The sequence below is a fragment of the Alexandromys fortis genome, unplaced genomic scaffold, assembly GCF_014885135.2.
Source record: "Alexandromys fortis isolate MF-2015 unplaced genomic scaffold, M_Fortis_MF-2015_v1.1 scaffold_23, whole genome shotgun sequence".
NCBI classification, from domain to species: Eukaryota; Metazoa; Chordata; class Mammalia; order Rodentia; family Cricetidae; genus Alexandromys; species Alexandromys fortis.
The window spans coordinates 12,404,278-12,420,248 of NW_026067907.1; the positions used below are offsets into that span (position 1 = coordinate 12,404,278).

Genomic DNA, 15,971 nt, shown 5'->3' on the forward strand with positions numbered 1-15,971 from the left:
AACCAGCTTTTGAGATTGATACTTTAAAAGATGTTAATGATATTGTAGATTTCTCATAGGAATTACAACCACAAATTACTGAAGCTGCCGAGTACAAGATTTCATTAATAACGTATTTTCGTCCACGCCGTACCTCACGCTAGCCTGCCTGCTGAAGCTGTGTGGGTCCAGTTATCTACAACACAGTCATTTAAAGAATTTAGTGTCTAAATGAGGACTGGTTTCTGCCTGTCGAAGACCTGAGCCAGTCTACAATAAGCACACATTTATTCATTTCATCACCGATGTTTACTTAGATCTCTGGTAAGCCATCAAACTAAATGCCTTAAATCAAAGCATTGTCATACATTTCAAGATAGATACCCAGACCAAATGAAACTCAAGACAGATCTGAATAACTTTAAAAGATTCCATTTCGTGGTGTTCAATGTTTCTTATAATTGATAGTTTTTTAATTGGCTTTTCTTGTGACCACTCAATTAAAATTCACTGTAAGACTCAGATGTGTGTGTGTGTGTGTGTGTGTGTGTGTGTGTGTGTGTGTGTAAAATGGTTCATGCCTAAAATCCTAGCACCTAGGGAGCTGCAGCAGGAGATTTGGAGCCTGGGCTACATGAGGCCCTGTTTTAAAAAAAAAAAAAACTTTAAAAAGAATTATCTATAATAACTTAAAGGTTTACTTTTAATTGTGTGTGTGTGTGTGTCCAAGTGTCAGTTTGTACATGTGGGTATAGTGCCCTAAAAGGCTGAGGAAGGTTCTGGATCTCCTGAAGCTGGAGTTCCTGTTGTGAGGCTTCAGATAGGGGCATTATGAATAGAACTGGCGTCTTCTGCAAGAGTGATGCACACTTTTAACCACAGAATCATCTCTCCAGCTTAATCTGTAATTTTAAATTATTATTACTATTATTACTATTATTATTTTACTATTATTTTGAGACAGGAAAGTACTATCTTGTCCTTGCTGGCCTGGAACTATGTAGACCAGGCTGGCTTCTAACTCACACAGATGTACCTGCCTTAGCCTCCCTCTCGAGTGCTCTGATGAACGGCATGTGCCACCTTGATGACCTAATGACATGATATAGTTATGTTTGCCATATTAACTATCCCAGACGGCATCTGCCCGTGAGAAAGCACACCTGGGTGAGCATGCTAAGTGGAAGTTAATCCCAAGGAGAGAAGACATGTGTGTTGAGAACTTTAACAACTCACTTTAACGGTGAGTATCACACATATGTTGCTGCAGTGTTGTTTGCTTTTTAAAAAAATGCCACAAGAAATGATATCAAGTATCCAGATTAGGAAATGTGTTTTGGAAAGATCCTTGGGCATTAACCGGCCAATAGCAGCTGGATGAACTCAAGACCGTATCCATATTGGTTTTTTTATTTTGAGATATGCTTTCCAAGAACAGACAAAGAGCCCTGGGGGTCTGCAGAAGGGGCTGGCGAGAGGAGGTGAGTGGCAGAGAACACTTTAGCTGGGCCTATGGACATCTCTGAGTCTAGATGTGCCACATTATCTCGCTCTAAGAAGGAACCTCAAATCCAGTTCTGGGCTAATTTTTGTAAATAATACTGTGGGGACTTGTTGGCCCTCCAGAGCCATTGTGCCGTGGCTGTGGCTGAGCCCTGAGTCCCGGGCATTGTGACATCTCCAGTCATTTGTGTCTCTTTCCCCAGTCACTGCGGCAAGGAAAGACAGGGCAGTATAGCACTCACATCAGAAGTGACACACCAGTTCTTCATGGCTCATTGACCAGAACAAGTCATGTGGCTGTGCTTATTGTACAGGGTGGAAAGAGAAATTCTGTGAGCTCAGCAATGCCGAGACGGAGCTCATAAACAACATAGAAGGTCAGGATTCCATCCGGTGACTGACAAGGGGCTTCCACCTAGAGAGGAGTGGAGGGATGAAGCTGGAGATGTGAGGGAATGGAAACACGCTCGCTCGTACTGGTGAGACCAACGCAACCTTCTGCTGAGGATTCACACATGAAATCGGCGGAGAATGAAGCTGTCAAAATAGCTGCAGAGTTGCCTTTGATGCTAGGGGTCTCTGGTGCTAGGGGTCTCTGGTGCTGGGGGTCTCTGGTGCTGGGGGTCTCTGATGCTAGGGCTTTCCTGGGGTGATCACAAATGGGGCATGCCCAGAGCAGTGTCTGAGGATGCTTGGTTTGCAGTGAGGAGAGAATGCAAGGGAGAGGAGGGTGAAACAGGAAGAGCTGCTAGGATTAGACAAAGGGGTGGACTATGAGCAAGAAGGGAGTGTTCAGGGTAACACCAGGGTCAAAGATATGAGTCTCTGAATCAAGCATTTAGAGTGAGAGACAGCAGAGGAAAGGAAGGCTTGGCAAGGAGCCCAGGGACTTAGAGTAGGGGCTGCAGGAACATGGCGTCTGGTAAGGTTAGGTGAGAATGCACAGCTTAAAAAGGTACAATATATAATGTGTCAAATTCATTAAACTTACTGGAAAGAAAACAATTAGGATAACACAACCCACTCCTTTCCAAAGCACAAAAAAACACAGCAAGATATTGCAGCCTCCTAGGGCTTAAAGTCCCACGAAGACTTCAGAACTTTGCAGAAATCTTCAGAACAAATGGCAGTTCTAATGTAGTGTCTTCTAGTAATTAAAATGAAAAGATGTATAAGGTAAAATTTAATAATTTTCCTCTTTTCTATGTGCAGTTTTCCTCAGAGCTCTTCAGAACGTCCCTCAAGTGGTCAAGGTTTAAATCTAGAACAGACACTTATTACTGTCTTATCTCAAACAGATACTTGGAAAACAATCTGCAAACCTTCCCTGGATTTGACCCTGTAGCAGCTCAGGAGGGCAGTTAATGCGCTGTAGTAGGCCTTGTTTATCTCCGCAGGAGGAAACTGCTTACGGTCCTAGTGTCTGTCAGAGGTGGACCTGGGAGTTGTGGCTGTGGGCTAGTGCTGCTCCCCTGATCACAGGTGTGCGTGTGTGTGTGTGTGTGTGTATGTGTGTGTGTGTGCCCGCGCGTGAGCGTGTTCAGTGCTGGAGTGGAGACAGGCTCACCTGAGCAGAAGGAAAGTCTCAAGGTCAAATAAAACCGGAAATTTCATTTCAGCTGTTGATTCTCCACGCCCACCCACCTCAGACTCACTTGAGGGAGACTTGAAACTCAGATTACTGGCCTCTTCCTGAGTCTCATGTGCTATGTTTGGGATTAGGTTGAAGACATATTTGCTAGATGTAAGGCTTTTGAAATCATATACATATCATATATAATTTGCTTGTTTTTGAGACGTCTCTCTGTGTATCCCCTGGCCTTGATCTCACACTCCTTATGCTCCTGAGAGCTAGAGACACAAGCCTGCTCCACTATTCCCAGCTTTCCTTCTTTACCTTACCATTTCTTAGCCCTCTCCCCGGTACCTTTTCATGCATTTCTTTCTTTCTGTTTGTTAGTTTGTTTTTTTTGCGGCAGGGTTTCTCTGTAACAGTCCTGCTGGAACTAACTCACTTTGTAGAGCAGGCTGGCCTCTGCCTCCCAAGTGCTGGGATGAAAGGCATGTGCCACTACTGCCCGGCTTCATGCATTTCTTTAAAGCTCCTAAAACATTTATTTTTAAGCTCTTCTTAGGATATTAGTTTTATTCCTCTGGAGTGAATTTCTCTCTAGATTGCTGGTTGTGATGGTTTTCTGACTTTAACCTCTTCTTGCACTTTAGGAATTTCTGGTTTGTTAGCTTATGTGACTCTCAGTGGTCTCTTTGCTCAGCTTCTCTCTTGCTAGGAAGGGCCGTGACTAAGGGAGCATCCTGTTGGATGGATGGGTGAAACTGATTCCCCCACTAGATGGGCTAGCATAGTTACTGGTAAGAAGGCTGTATCGGTGGCTTCTCTTCTGGTGATGCAAGTCACACCTGCATCATGTACTTGCAGTAGCTTTCTCTTCCCCAGCATGCTTAGCCAGCATTCCCCACCCATTTGCAATATCCCAATGTCCAGCAGGACTCCATCGTCAGCCCCTTCTCGCCATCTTGTATGCCCTTTCAGAAAGGGGTGGTCAGCCATGTCCCGGCTGCTTCTGTACTTGACATCCACATTTCCTCTTCATTCTTGATGCATGTTTAGGGCAGATGTGTGTGGCAGAGTGTTTCAGGGCACATGTCCATAACACCATCGTAACAGAAGGCCATAGTCAAGTTTCCGCTTCTCGTGGACTTAGCTGAAAAAGTTATAGCACTTTAAAAATGCTTAAGTGACATTGCATTTTCAAAAGCAAGCGGAAACCCTTCATCTCATATTTTTGATCTACAGACATACCAGTACATATTTTTTTAGAGAACATTCTAAGACATACTCGCAGAGTTCCACGAACAAGGTTTTCTCAACACTGCTTTTTGTTCCTCTAATTGTTATTTTGGTAGGGCATTGTAAAATGGCATCTACTTTTTGGTTGATATGTACTTTTTACGTCTATAATAAAATTTGTTTATTATGGTGGCCCGTTCCAGCAGGCTACGCTGAGAAGGCAGAGGCCGGACTGGGCTACACCTTGGGAAGCCAGGAATGGTGGTGCACACCTTCAGTCTTCATGTGCAGGATGCAGAGGCAGGCAGATCTCTGAGAACTGGAGGTGGGGCTTGTCTTCATAGTGAGTTTCAGGCCGCCTAGGGCCTATGCTCAGCAGGTTTCATACTGAGACCTTGTCATATCTAAAAAAAAAAAAAAAAAAAAGGGTTTAATGGGGAATTTACATTTTAGAATATCAGTTTTTCAACAAAACTATATACCCCATACACGAAATATTATGCATATGCATAATTTTTACTAGAAAAGAGCATGAAATATACAAGATAAATAGTTGATAAATCTGTGTATTCACTGTATCTTTCTCGTTCTGTTACAGAGCTTGTGAAGATTTGCTGTAGGAATCAGGTTTATCGCATGGCTTATCTTGGCAGTACTTTTATGTTTTCAGTACTGGGGATTGAACACAGGACCTACGGCTTGCTAGGCATCTACTCCACTACTGGGCTATATGTTTCAGCAGCTTGTTTTGCCTATCCACACCAGGTAGGAGGTGAAGTCATACGGACAGTGTGTGGTAGATTAAACCTTTTATGATCAAGTCCCGCTGCATCTCCCTTTTTCTTGAGACAGGGTCCTACCACAGAGCCCTGGCTGGCCTGGCAGGTTGACCTGTGAGTCAGAGTTCTGCCTGCTGGGATGAAAGGCAAGCATCACCACTCCCTGCTTCTACAAATGTTTTCTGTCACAATTCTTTGTAGAAGCAGCTTTCTGGAAATTTTACTAGGTAATCTAAAATATGACTAAATAACAAGCACATAGAAATATGAAATAGAGTTGAAAGGTATTTTCTTTATTAAATAAAGTAGTAGTGTCTATGGAAACCTAATCTCTAAATTCCTTCCTTCCTTCTTCCCTCCCTTCCCCCGTTTCTTGTTTCAAGAAACTAATCGACACTGACCTTTCTAGGCGGTAGGTTCTGAAAAGGAGTTAGCTTCTGGGTTTCATGGCTAACAAGGCAGAACTGCTCTCCTGTGTAGAGGCTTCTGTGGACAACAATCGACACCAATGTGCTCTGGCTGCCTTCGCTCATGATACCCTTTACCTGTATATTTTGTTTAAGGAACATCCTCTGAATTGATTTATTCACTAGAATGGTTTGTAAGTTGGCTTGCACAATTATAAAACCACAATATTTCAACATTACACTAACTTGCCAAAGTATGGAAATTATTGGGAGTCAAGTGATCTGCTGGTTATTAAACATAGTTGCTCTGTTTGAGTAGTTTGCTTTTCTTAGATGCATTCATCTTGTTCCTGGTTCTATTTATTTTCTGGGGCTTGTGCGCATTGAGGCAGACAAAGGTTTATTGCATATTGTTGGTTGTAGAATTTGGTTTCTAAAAATATTAAAAATAAATTTCAAAGGGCTGGGGATGTAGTTCAGTTGGCAGAGGACTTGCCAGGCATACAGGAAGCCAAGTGTTCAAACCCCCAGCACTGCATAAGCTGGAAGTGGTGACCCCCCCCCCCCACAGTCTACTATTCTGGAGAACAAAGGGAGGAGGTTAGAAGGTCAAGTCATCTCTGGCTACTTAATGACAAGGCCAGCCTGAGATGCAGGAGACTGTCAAAAAAGAGAGAAAAACAAAACAATAATCTAACTGCTGGTTCTTATTCTTTAATATATAACCATTTTAACACATTTAGAAGGGGAGATCAGGAGCTAAATATAAAGTGGAAACAAATTCAAAACCGATCAGCAGATTATAAAGTCGCCTCATCCAGGGCAGCCTTCTCTGGTGTCACACACAATCACCCTTCACCGATTCTGTTTCTGTAGGGATGTGGTTAACAGAACTCATAGAATCTTAGGTTTTATTCCTTCTTTTCTATATCACGCCGTCATGCGTGACCAGTCATCGTGCTACCAACCAAGGAGGATCATGATTTTATTTTTACACACCACTTGACTTCTTTTTCCAATACGATGACAGAGCCCAGGGTCTCATGTGTGTTAGAACCTCTGTTACGGCTCAACCACAGCCTCAGTAAGCCCTGATTTTGAGACATGGTTTTCCCAAGTTGCCCAAGGATTTGCAATCTTCCAGCCTAAGTCCCTGTCCCTCATATTCAGGTTGGGGATTATGACTATCATGATGGCCATGTCTGTTTATTCTTACATGGGATATCACAACACATGATTCAGAGTATTATTTTGGTACCTTTTTCTTTTTCTTGAACTTATATAAGTCCTGATCTTCCTACCCCACATCCCTATTCTTGGAGCAGAGGCCTGGGCAACCACTCCCCACTTATCCTTGTGTCTCAATGACAATTACTGGAGGAATGGTTCAACCTAAAGCTTTTTTTTTTTTTTTTTTTTTTTGGCTAAACACAAAATAGTTCTTGGAGCATTTATGACTGAGAATCACAGGTATTTTGGATATTTCAGACTGCTTTTAAGCCTTTATCAATAAACTAATGAGTTATTATGAACTATAGTTTGGGAACCGATTCACTGCTCAAGCTGATATAGATGGAGCCTTTAAGTAAACCAGAATCCAGTGATAACTGACAGTGACTTAGAGCCATCTGTAAACCCTCCATTGTGCAGTGGCTTCTCTACGTGCAAACACGCACGCGTGCGCACGCGCGCGCGCACACACACATTTCCCATAAAAAAACAACTCTGTGGAGTCCATACTTGATTTCTAATAACTGGATTTTCCCTTTAGCAATACAGTACCATGGACATTAGTTATCTAATTGCTAGCTTTGCAAACTAATTCTGTAAGAGCCAGTCATTGCTCAGCAGGAATAAAGCTCTCAACTGTCAGAATCAGTTTACACTGCTGCTATCAGTAGGCGCTACATTGTGTGTGTGTGTGTGTGTGTGTGTGTGTGTGTGTGTAGGCTGGCAAGGGTCCTGAGCTGCATTGCCACCAGGGAACTCACTGCAATAAAAAACGAGTCCACACAGAAGCAGAACTTAAAGGCACAAAAGAACGGAACACCAGGTCAGGAAGACATATTCGCTCACATATGCTTCCCTGCAAACCGCCCCTCTTGAACTTCCAGCCGAGGACGAGGGGTCTATTGAAGAATTCATTCCCCATGGCACGGGTTCAACGCCCGGCTCCTGGGCTGAAAAGCGTCCTTATGTGGCTCTGCTGCGCTAGGGCCATCGCGGAACAGACAAAGCATGGGGGGCAGATGCTCTTCTCTCCCACAAAGGAAGAAATCCAACTGGCAGAGAAAAAACACATCTTCGCACTGGAAACGGTGACAGCGAACATAAAGAGGCCGCGTCAAATAGGGCGTATCACTTTCAGCCTCGGTAAGGGCTCTTCCTTCCAGCATGTCACAGAGAATGCCAGAATCAATTTTACCTGGATGAATGGGGATAATTAGCTCTTTCGAGATATGCTCTCCAGCGAACAAATATTTTTGGCAGGGAGGAGGGCATGAAAAAGACAAAGAAACAGACGTCTGTAAAACCCACAACATTTGCTGTTGAAGTTAAGTTTTACGTTTCTAGGTTCACTGGGACGCTTTAAAAGATTAAAAAAAAAAAACTCACGCTAATATCCTCCCTGTTCTTTAACTCTGGTCCGCTGTCTCCTCCGAGGTGGCATGCGCTCCCCGGAGACACAAAGGCCGCTGCTGCTCCCTGCCCAGGGCTGAGGAATGCGGGGGATTCAAACAGCACCCGGAGCCGGGAAAACATTTGCACTGACGCTCACCCACAACCATAATAATTTATCTTTCCTCTGGAGAAAGGTCAGCAAGCATCTGACCCCGGCAGCCAGTGCACCCCCAGGGGTCAGGGCCGCGGCGGGACGGCCAGCCAGTTCCGCCGGCCGCGCTTGCCCACGCCCACCTGTCCACCCGGCTCGGCAGCTCCGGCCCGCCCCAGCCGTCAGGACGCCGCGCCGCCCGGCAGCCCGCCACACCTCAGCCTGCTCAGGGCGGACCCGGCGCGCTCGTAGAACCCAGTGGCTCCAGTCGGGACCCAGCCGCTCCGGTCCGGAACCCCGCGGTCGCCAGGGCTCGGAACGCCGGCACGCGGCGCCGAGCGCGCGGACTCCCGGCGCGCTCCCGACCCCCCAACCCCAGCCCCGAGCGCGCGGCCACGCAGCAGCACCTAGCGGAGCGGCGCCGAGGTGCGCGGCGCGCACGCGCACGGGGACGCGCACGGCCGGCGCGCACGGCGGCGGGCGGGGGGGGGGGCGGCGCTCGGCGCACCGGCCGCGGCTGAGGCGGGCTGAGGGAGGCGGCGCGGGCCGGACGCGGGCCGAGCCCGGCGGAGGACGCGCGGGCGGCGGAGGCAGCGGAGGCGGCGGCCGCGGCGGCGGCTGTGGTGGGTGAGGCGGCCTGCGGTGTTCGGGCCCGGCCGCCCGTGAACAGGAGGAGGAGGAGGAGGAGAAGCGGCCGCGACCATGTCGGCGGGTGGCCGCGACGAGGAGCGGCGGAAGCTGGCCGACATCATTCACCATTGGAACGCCAACCGGCTGGACCTGTTCGAGATCAGCCAGCCGACCGAGGTAAGCGCCGCGGCCGCCGCCGCCGGGGCGAGGGGAGGGAGGGGGTGCGCGCAGGCCGGCGACGCGGAGGGAGGCAGAGCGCAGCGGGGTCCCGCGGCCGCCCCTCCCCCGCCGGCTCGCCCGCCAGACCGCGGACCCGCCCTCGCCCGCGGCCCTGTCCCCCTCGGCCTACGCCCACCGTGCTGGCCGGCAGAGTCCCTAGGGGGCCGGTCGTCCTTGTCGCCTCTCGCCGCGCCCCGCCGCCCGGGCGGGGTCCGAGGCGGCTCGGTGGTCCGCGGAGCGGGCGGGCTGGCCACCTGCGCCCGGGGACGCACCTGGAGCTGCACGCGTGTCCCTGGGACCCCCCTCCGCCACCCACGTGTGTCCGCAGACCCCACCTGTGTCACCGAGCCCCGTTCTAGGCGGGTCCCCGTGTCCTCATAGCCCGCTGGACTCCACCTGGCCGCCCACCTGTGCCCGCACAACCCACCTGTACCTCCCGGGCCCCACCTCCCCCACGCGGCCCGCTGCGGGCCGAGGGCTTCCCTCCCCTGCGGGGTCCCCCGCGCCCCGGGGCGGACGTGTCCCTCGTCGCCGCGGCCAGCGTCTTTGATGGCGTCTTCCTAGTGTCGGGACGCGGATCTCTGCCCCCCTCCGCGCCCGGCACGTGACCGGCCGGTGCTCGCGGCGGTCTGAGCCCCGGGCGCCCACTGCGCGCGTGCACCCGGGCCCGGCGGGGCAGGGCGGCGGGGCACCCCGGCTCCGGCACGGTACGGCGGCGTCTGGTCGTCTCCGAGCCGCGGGAGGAGTTCGGGGCGATTCTGGGGGTGGGGTCGGGTGGAGGCAGGTTTCTCGCCGCCTCGTACCCGAGGGATGGTGCGGACGGCGCTGGCTGGCTGGCGGGAAGCCTCTGTGACAGCGGGGATGATTGAGGCGGACTTCCACTACACCAGCCCACACTTTATCTAGGATTTGTGCTGATCAGGAAATAGCTCTAGTTGTGATTTGTTATAAAAAGAAGGTGCTTGTTTGACTACAGCAGCGCTTAGCTGCGAAAACGTGTTTGGTAGATTGGAACCATCTCTCCAGATTGAATCTTGGCTTTCACCTTTTGACTTAGTGTTGCCTGTGGAGGAAGGCTTGTCTCACCTTCTTGTGAGCACATTTGACCTAGTTAGATCCCTTCCTCTCGAGCCCTAATTGACAAGCTAAGGTAAATTATTAGGTTCAGGTTGCCAATTTGAACACCGATGTTAAGTTACTCCTGATTCATAATTCATCTTCTATAATGATTTTACGAGTTACGTTTTAGTAAGCAAATTTACTGTGTAGTTAGTGTTCATTCATAGAGGCTCTTTAGAAAGGAACCATCTAGTAATTTAGTTTCAACATTATCTTGTCTTTCAAAATAAATTAGCTTGATCTTTTTTAATGGCAGGATAAAATTTGGAGGTAGAATATTGCTAGGCATGTGGATTTTCTTTCTTTTTTTGAGAGTTCTTAAGTATGGTTAAAAGGCGTCTTTTCAGTCGAGAAGTAACAGTCAGCTCAAGTTTTAGTCTTAAATTGAGGCGTTAACTTTAAAGAATTTCAGATAAATTATTCGATTTAACTTGATCTACTGTATAAGCATTAAGTTGAAACTTATTTCGTTTTGAAGATATGAGCAGTTATTAAAGTTGGCACGCTTTTTGGGAGGCCTCTCCCCTCCCCAGGTTATTCTGCAGATGAAGAGTTATGTAGATAGTTAAAAAAATTAAAGGGCTTTAAAAAACAAGATTATCTTTTTCATATTACATTCCTCACATCTGAACATTTCCATTTTTAGAAATGACTTGTAATTGAAAGCTTTTCATAATGAAGTTTTTTTTCCAAAAATGTCTGATTTAATTTTTCTTAGCTTTATTGTTATGTAATGGCTAGCTCACATTTGTTTTATTTATTTATTTATTTTTTTTTGGCGAGTCTTTGGATACTATTAAAATCATTCTGTTCTTCAATTTGAAGCAGAGCTTTATGCTTAACACATTACATCATGAAAGTAAATTCAGTCCTCTAAGGCAGTCTTAGGCCAGTGCATTCAGCCTGGTTTGTCAAAGCTTCAGAATAATTTTGCCATCTAATGCTTGCTTTTTATTCCATCTGGCTGTTACAAATCAAGCAATCTTCTACAAGAGGATAGATATTATACCAACTCTTAGTAGATATTCAGTAAACATTTTTCAGCCTCACTGCAGAAGTTGATTTGTGGAAGAGTTAGGCCTTATATTTGTTTAGTTGGTCAGTCTTATGTTTGTAAGAGTATGGTGAATTTTTTCTTCTGTTTGCTTATGTTTGGTATAGTGTTCAGTATCTGTTACCACATTTAAACTCCATCAGTCATCTGTGACTTGGTTCCTGGCAGCTTTGATCACTGCTGATAATTCTTTGCTTTCTATATAAGCAAGATGATAAACTTGAATTATATCTACTTTTAAAGAAAATTAGAATATGTTTTGGCACCATCCTGGATAAGTTTGCCTTTTCCTTCCCGCTCACCTTTTAGCATAAAGGGGCACTTTGAAGGAACCAGCAAGTTGCTGTTGACGACTTTTCAGTCGTTCCCTTACTTGGTCCTAGGTACTTCATGAAAATAAAGAGTTCACGATCTACGCAGAGTGTTAACGTTTTATGGCTGGGAGACTGATGTTAAGCTGAATTAATAACTTGACCACCGTAGAAGCTAATAAACATGTTCTCGAAGCATTTTCGGACTCTTTTCAAGTTAGGGCTTCATTGCTTTTGGGATATCTGATGATTTATGATGGCAGAGTACCCCTGCAGCTCTTCAGAGGAGGGCCTCACCAAGAGTTGTCATCAAACTTACTGGGTTTTCTCCCTCTCATTACACAAAAGTAAGAAATGTGTGGAAAGAAATACTACGGTTTTCTTTGTGTATGCCTTTATTCCTGACAAAATATTTGGTAGATGCTTGTAAAAGTTTATTGAATATGGTTTACGTAATAAAGATTTTTTATTTTGCATAAAGCTTATACTGATAAGCTTTGCTAAGTTATTGAGTTTTTAACTTCATGTGATACCTTTTGGTCATTTGTTTATTTAGGTTTTTTTTTTTTTCCTATGGAGGAAAAATAGCCCACAATTTGTGTGGACACCCACATATGCTTTATTGTCGGTGAACATGATTCATTCTGATTCCTTGGTTAATCTTAGAAGTCATGTGATGATATTACCTGAAAGATGTGTGCAAAAAATAACTTGGAGATTGCTGTCAGAGGTGGACTAGGAAGTGAGTGTGCTAATTGCATAGCTTTTTGTAGCTACATCTTTATTCTAGACTGATGCTTAGGTTGTAATGATGCTTTGTCATACTATCTAATTATATTTGAGATTTTTAAGGGAACAGTGGTAGTTTAAGTATTGGTACTGATAAAAATCTTTCTTGTAACTGTAAGTGAAACAGGTGATTTTTAAGATTAAATATTTATAGGCATCCTGTTGTTTCTTTTCTTTCTTTAGTTTCTTTTTTTTTTCTTTTCTGATTTTTTTTCCTATGTAACAGCCCTAGCTGTCCTGGAACTTAATCTGTTATGTAGATTAGGCTGACCTCAAATTTACAGAGATTTGCCTGCTTCTGCCTTTCAAATCCTGGAATTAAAGAGCCCTGTGACGGTACCTGGCCCTCCTGTTATTTTTTTATTGTTGCTGTTTGAGACAGAATCTCCCTAAGTAGCTCTGATTAGCCTTGGTGTTAATGGGGGGTGGGGCAGAGTTTTCCCAAACTTTCTGACTTGTGTAAATGCTCTATACCCCCCCATTTCTGTTGGAAATTCACACATAAGTGGAAGTTGGAGAACTGCCAGTGCCTGATTTATACTCCCTGTTTTCCCACTTACAATCATATACTTAGGTACTGTTTGACTTCATGGGGGGAAGAAGAGAAAAATGATGTTCACAAGGAAATGTTTCCCATGGTGGCAGTTCTTAAATTCTGCACTCCTGCAGCATGCTAGATGGCTGTCTGGGTCAGGTTGGTGTCTTCAGACATACCAACCAGTTAGGTGTCACTGGCCTTCTGCAAGCATCCCCATAGCAGTTCTCCATACCAGATGCGGGAAGGGGGTTTGAGAATTAGCAGCTGACATCTTGTGGTGTCTGATTCTACAGAGTGCAATAGCAATAGGCCTGCAATGACAAAGTTTCTTCATGTCAGAATGACGCTGAACTGTTGTGGAAGGTTTCTGTAGCTCCTTGTTTTCTGGGAGCTTTGTTACTGGTGAGTTTGCAGCAGTCTGTTCTGCAGCAGTCATGGAGCAGGGACATCACTTACCTTGTCCTCTTAAACTGGTGCTTGGCAGCCTACACACAGCACTGGTATAGTGGTGACTGCTTAGGTACATAGGTTAGAATGGCATTTAGACCAGTTTTAATTCATTGTTCTATGCCAGAGAAAATGAATGCAATTTGTTGGCCCAGTAGAATATTTTGTAACTGTATATTTTTATGGAATTTTAACTGATTAAATGATAACATTAGACTATCATTAGACGTTGGCCTTCATATTGAAAAAAAATGTTTACTGTTATGTTATTATGGGTGAATTGAGTAATTGTAATCTGTAGAGCATTATTGCTAGACATTGGTTATTATTCTGGTGCATAGGGTAACTTGTTTTTAAACAGTTTTGCCAGACTTGAACTTTGGGGTAATGTCAGAAAATGATATAACTATTTAGATATAAACTTATTTTCTGTTATTATAAAAGGGAAATCTATGCTAAAAACTGTAGTGCCTTAATAATTGAAAGTTATTTCCACATTAGGGAGAGCACTGGTTGTTGAGAAGTTTGGCTAGCAGAGCTTATATGTAGACTTAGCTCATTTACCTAGAAGATGCCTAGGACAAGCAAGCATTGGTGTTTGTGCTTGGTTTGCATTTATACTTGTAAGATAGATGTAGGAAGTGTTCCTACACACGTAACATACATAACTACGTACAAGCTACAAACATCCCAATGATTCTTTATCTGTTCTAGGTAGGTTAAGTGTTTGCTAACAGTGATATTCTAATAAGGCCTGAAGATCCCTGGGCAGTCTCTCTCCCTGGGAGTTGATGGTAGGTGTGTGCGTGCTATCAAGGCTGGACTTTGTTTATTCACGAGCACATTTTTCTTAACATCTCTGCTCAATTCGAAATCCAAAGTCCAAAATGCTCTGCAATCCAAAACAGTCTGAATGCTAACATGCTACCACAAGTGGAAAAATCAACATCTGACCTAATGTGACAGATTGTAGTAAAAAATGTAGGCACAAGGAGAATATTGTATAGAATTATAGGTAGGCTCTGTTTATAAGGTGTAACATAAATTAAACAAATAAATTTAATGTTTAAATTCATGCCCTATCCCCAAGATACCTTATTACATACATGTAGATATTATAAAATAAAACCCAGAAAAATATGAGCTCTGAAAACAGTTTTGATTGCAAGCACTTAATGAGTTCAGAGCTGGATTAAAGCAGTCTGGGAGATAGCAAGGGCGACTGACTGTGTTTGCTGGTCTCAGGTTATCTGGCTTAGATTTCTTTCTCCATCTCTGACTTGAATTTTATTCTAGCAACAATAACAACAAAAATTCACCCCCAGTTTTGCATATGTTAATGACCCATATCATATAATTTAGAGAGTGAATATACTTCACAAAGTGAAACTAAGCAGCTAGACAGAACACTTCTTATGATGTTGGAGAGTAGTTTCCTAATGTAAGTGAGCCTAAAAGTGGAAGAATACGAGACTACATAATTCAAGTTTACAGGCATGTGTCAGGATTGAAATTATTTAGAGACTCAGAAATTGATTGAATATATATAATATGCTTTACCTTGTGCATGCCATTACACTGCAGGAGGGTCACTATTCTGAACACTGTGTGACTTAAACTGGTTGTTGTTAATGACAACAGGACACTAGGCATAGACCAGCACTGCTTCTCAACTCTTCAGTAGTGTAGAACGGACTGGATGCAACTCTTTCGCTTACTGCCCTCTGAACTTGTTAGACTTTGCTAACTGACCCTAGACAGGCAGTTCCAGACCCCTTTCACAGAGTGTGTGTGTGTGTGTGTGTGTGTGTGTGTGTGTGTGTAAAACCGTTTTGTATTTTGCTAAGATGGAGTCATACTGAGGATACACTTCAGTGGGGTCCAGCTTTGTGTCGAGGAACGTGCCATACGTTGTTTCCAGGTTGGGAAGCTGTGTTCCAGAGAGTGCCACTTAAGAAGATGTCAGGTTTTCAGAGTAGAAGAGTTTGGCTTGCTGAATGATGACTGATGCGAATGCCCATTCACTGTTTGGCCTTCCTCGCTGGTTAGGAGTTGTTCTTGTGCTTGTTCAGAATTGCAGCTCCTGGTTCTCTGCTGCTTGGTTTCATGTGCTCTCTTGAAGGAAATCAAACGGGGCTGGAGAGATGGCTCAGTGGTTAAGAGTTTTGGCTGCTCTTCCAGAGGACTTGGGTTTGAATCCTAGCACCTATGTGGCAGCTCACAATCTTCTGTAACTGTTAATTCCAATGGATCTGATGCCCTCTTATGTCTCCTGTGATGCACTGCACACATGTACTGCACAGACATACACACAAGCATAAAATGTAAAATAAGATATGTACACATAAAATAGTAAAAAAATTAAAAATTTAAATTAAAAAAATCAACATTTTAAAAAAAGCAGGTAAATGCTGCCCTTTGCATTCCTGTTAATCCTTGGAGAACTTGTTCATTTTATACATTAGAGTGGTGCTTTGTAGAAGACCTGTTTTCTTTTTCTTTATGTTTTGATGAAGTTAATTATAAAAAGAAACTTACAAATAATTATAAATATTACACACGCAAATTAACCAGATCCAAAGTCTGTACAACTTCATGAATTTAATATATAGTT

At 44.7% G+C, this 15,971-nt stretch overlaps 1 protein-coding gene across 17 annotated transcripts in view; it reads left to right on the forward strand.

Annotated features, from left to right (window-relative positions):
• The first annotated feature begins 8,763 nt into the window (after window positions 1-8,763).
• The window catches only part of Afdn (afadin, adherens junction formation factor), a 126,163-nt gene continuing 118,955 nt past the window's right edge, over window positions 8,764-15,971 (forward strand). For 10 of the 17 annotated variants that reach the window (XM_050135994.1, XM_050135999.1, XM_050136001.1 and 7 more), the window contains exon 1: window positions 8,764-9,057. In XM_050135994.1, the coding sequence (XP_049991951.1) occupies window positions 8,953-9,057 (105 nt within the window). In that variant the 5' untranslated portion in view covers window positions 8,764-8,952. The remainder of the gene's footprint in view (window positions 9,058-15,971) is intronic. The other 7 variants (XM_050136004.1, XM_050136005.1, XM_050136006.1 and 4 more) reach the window with 1 other exon arrangement.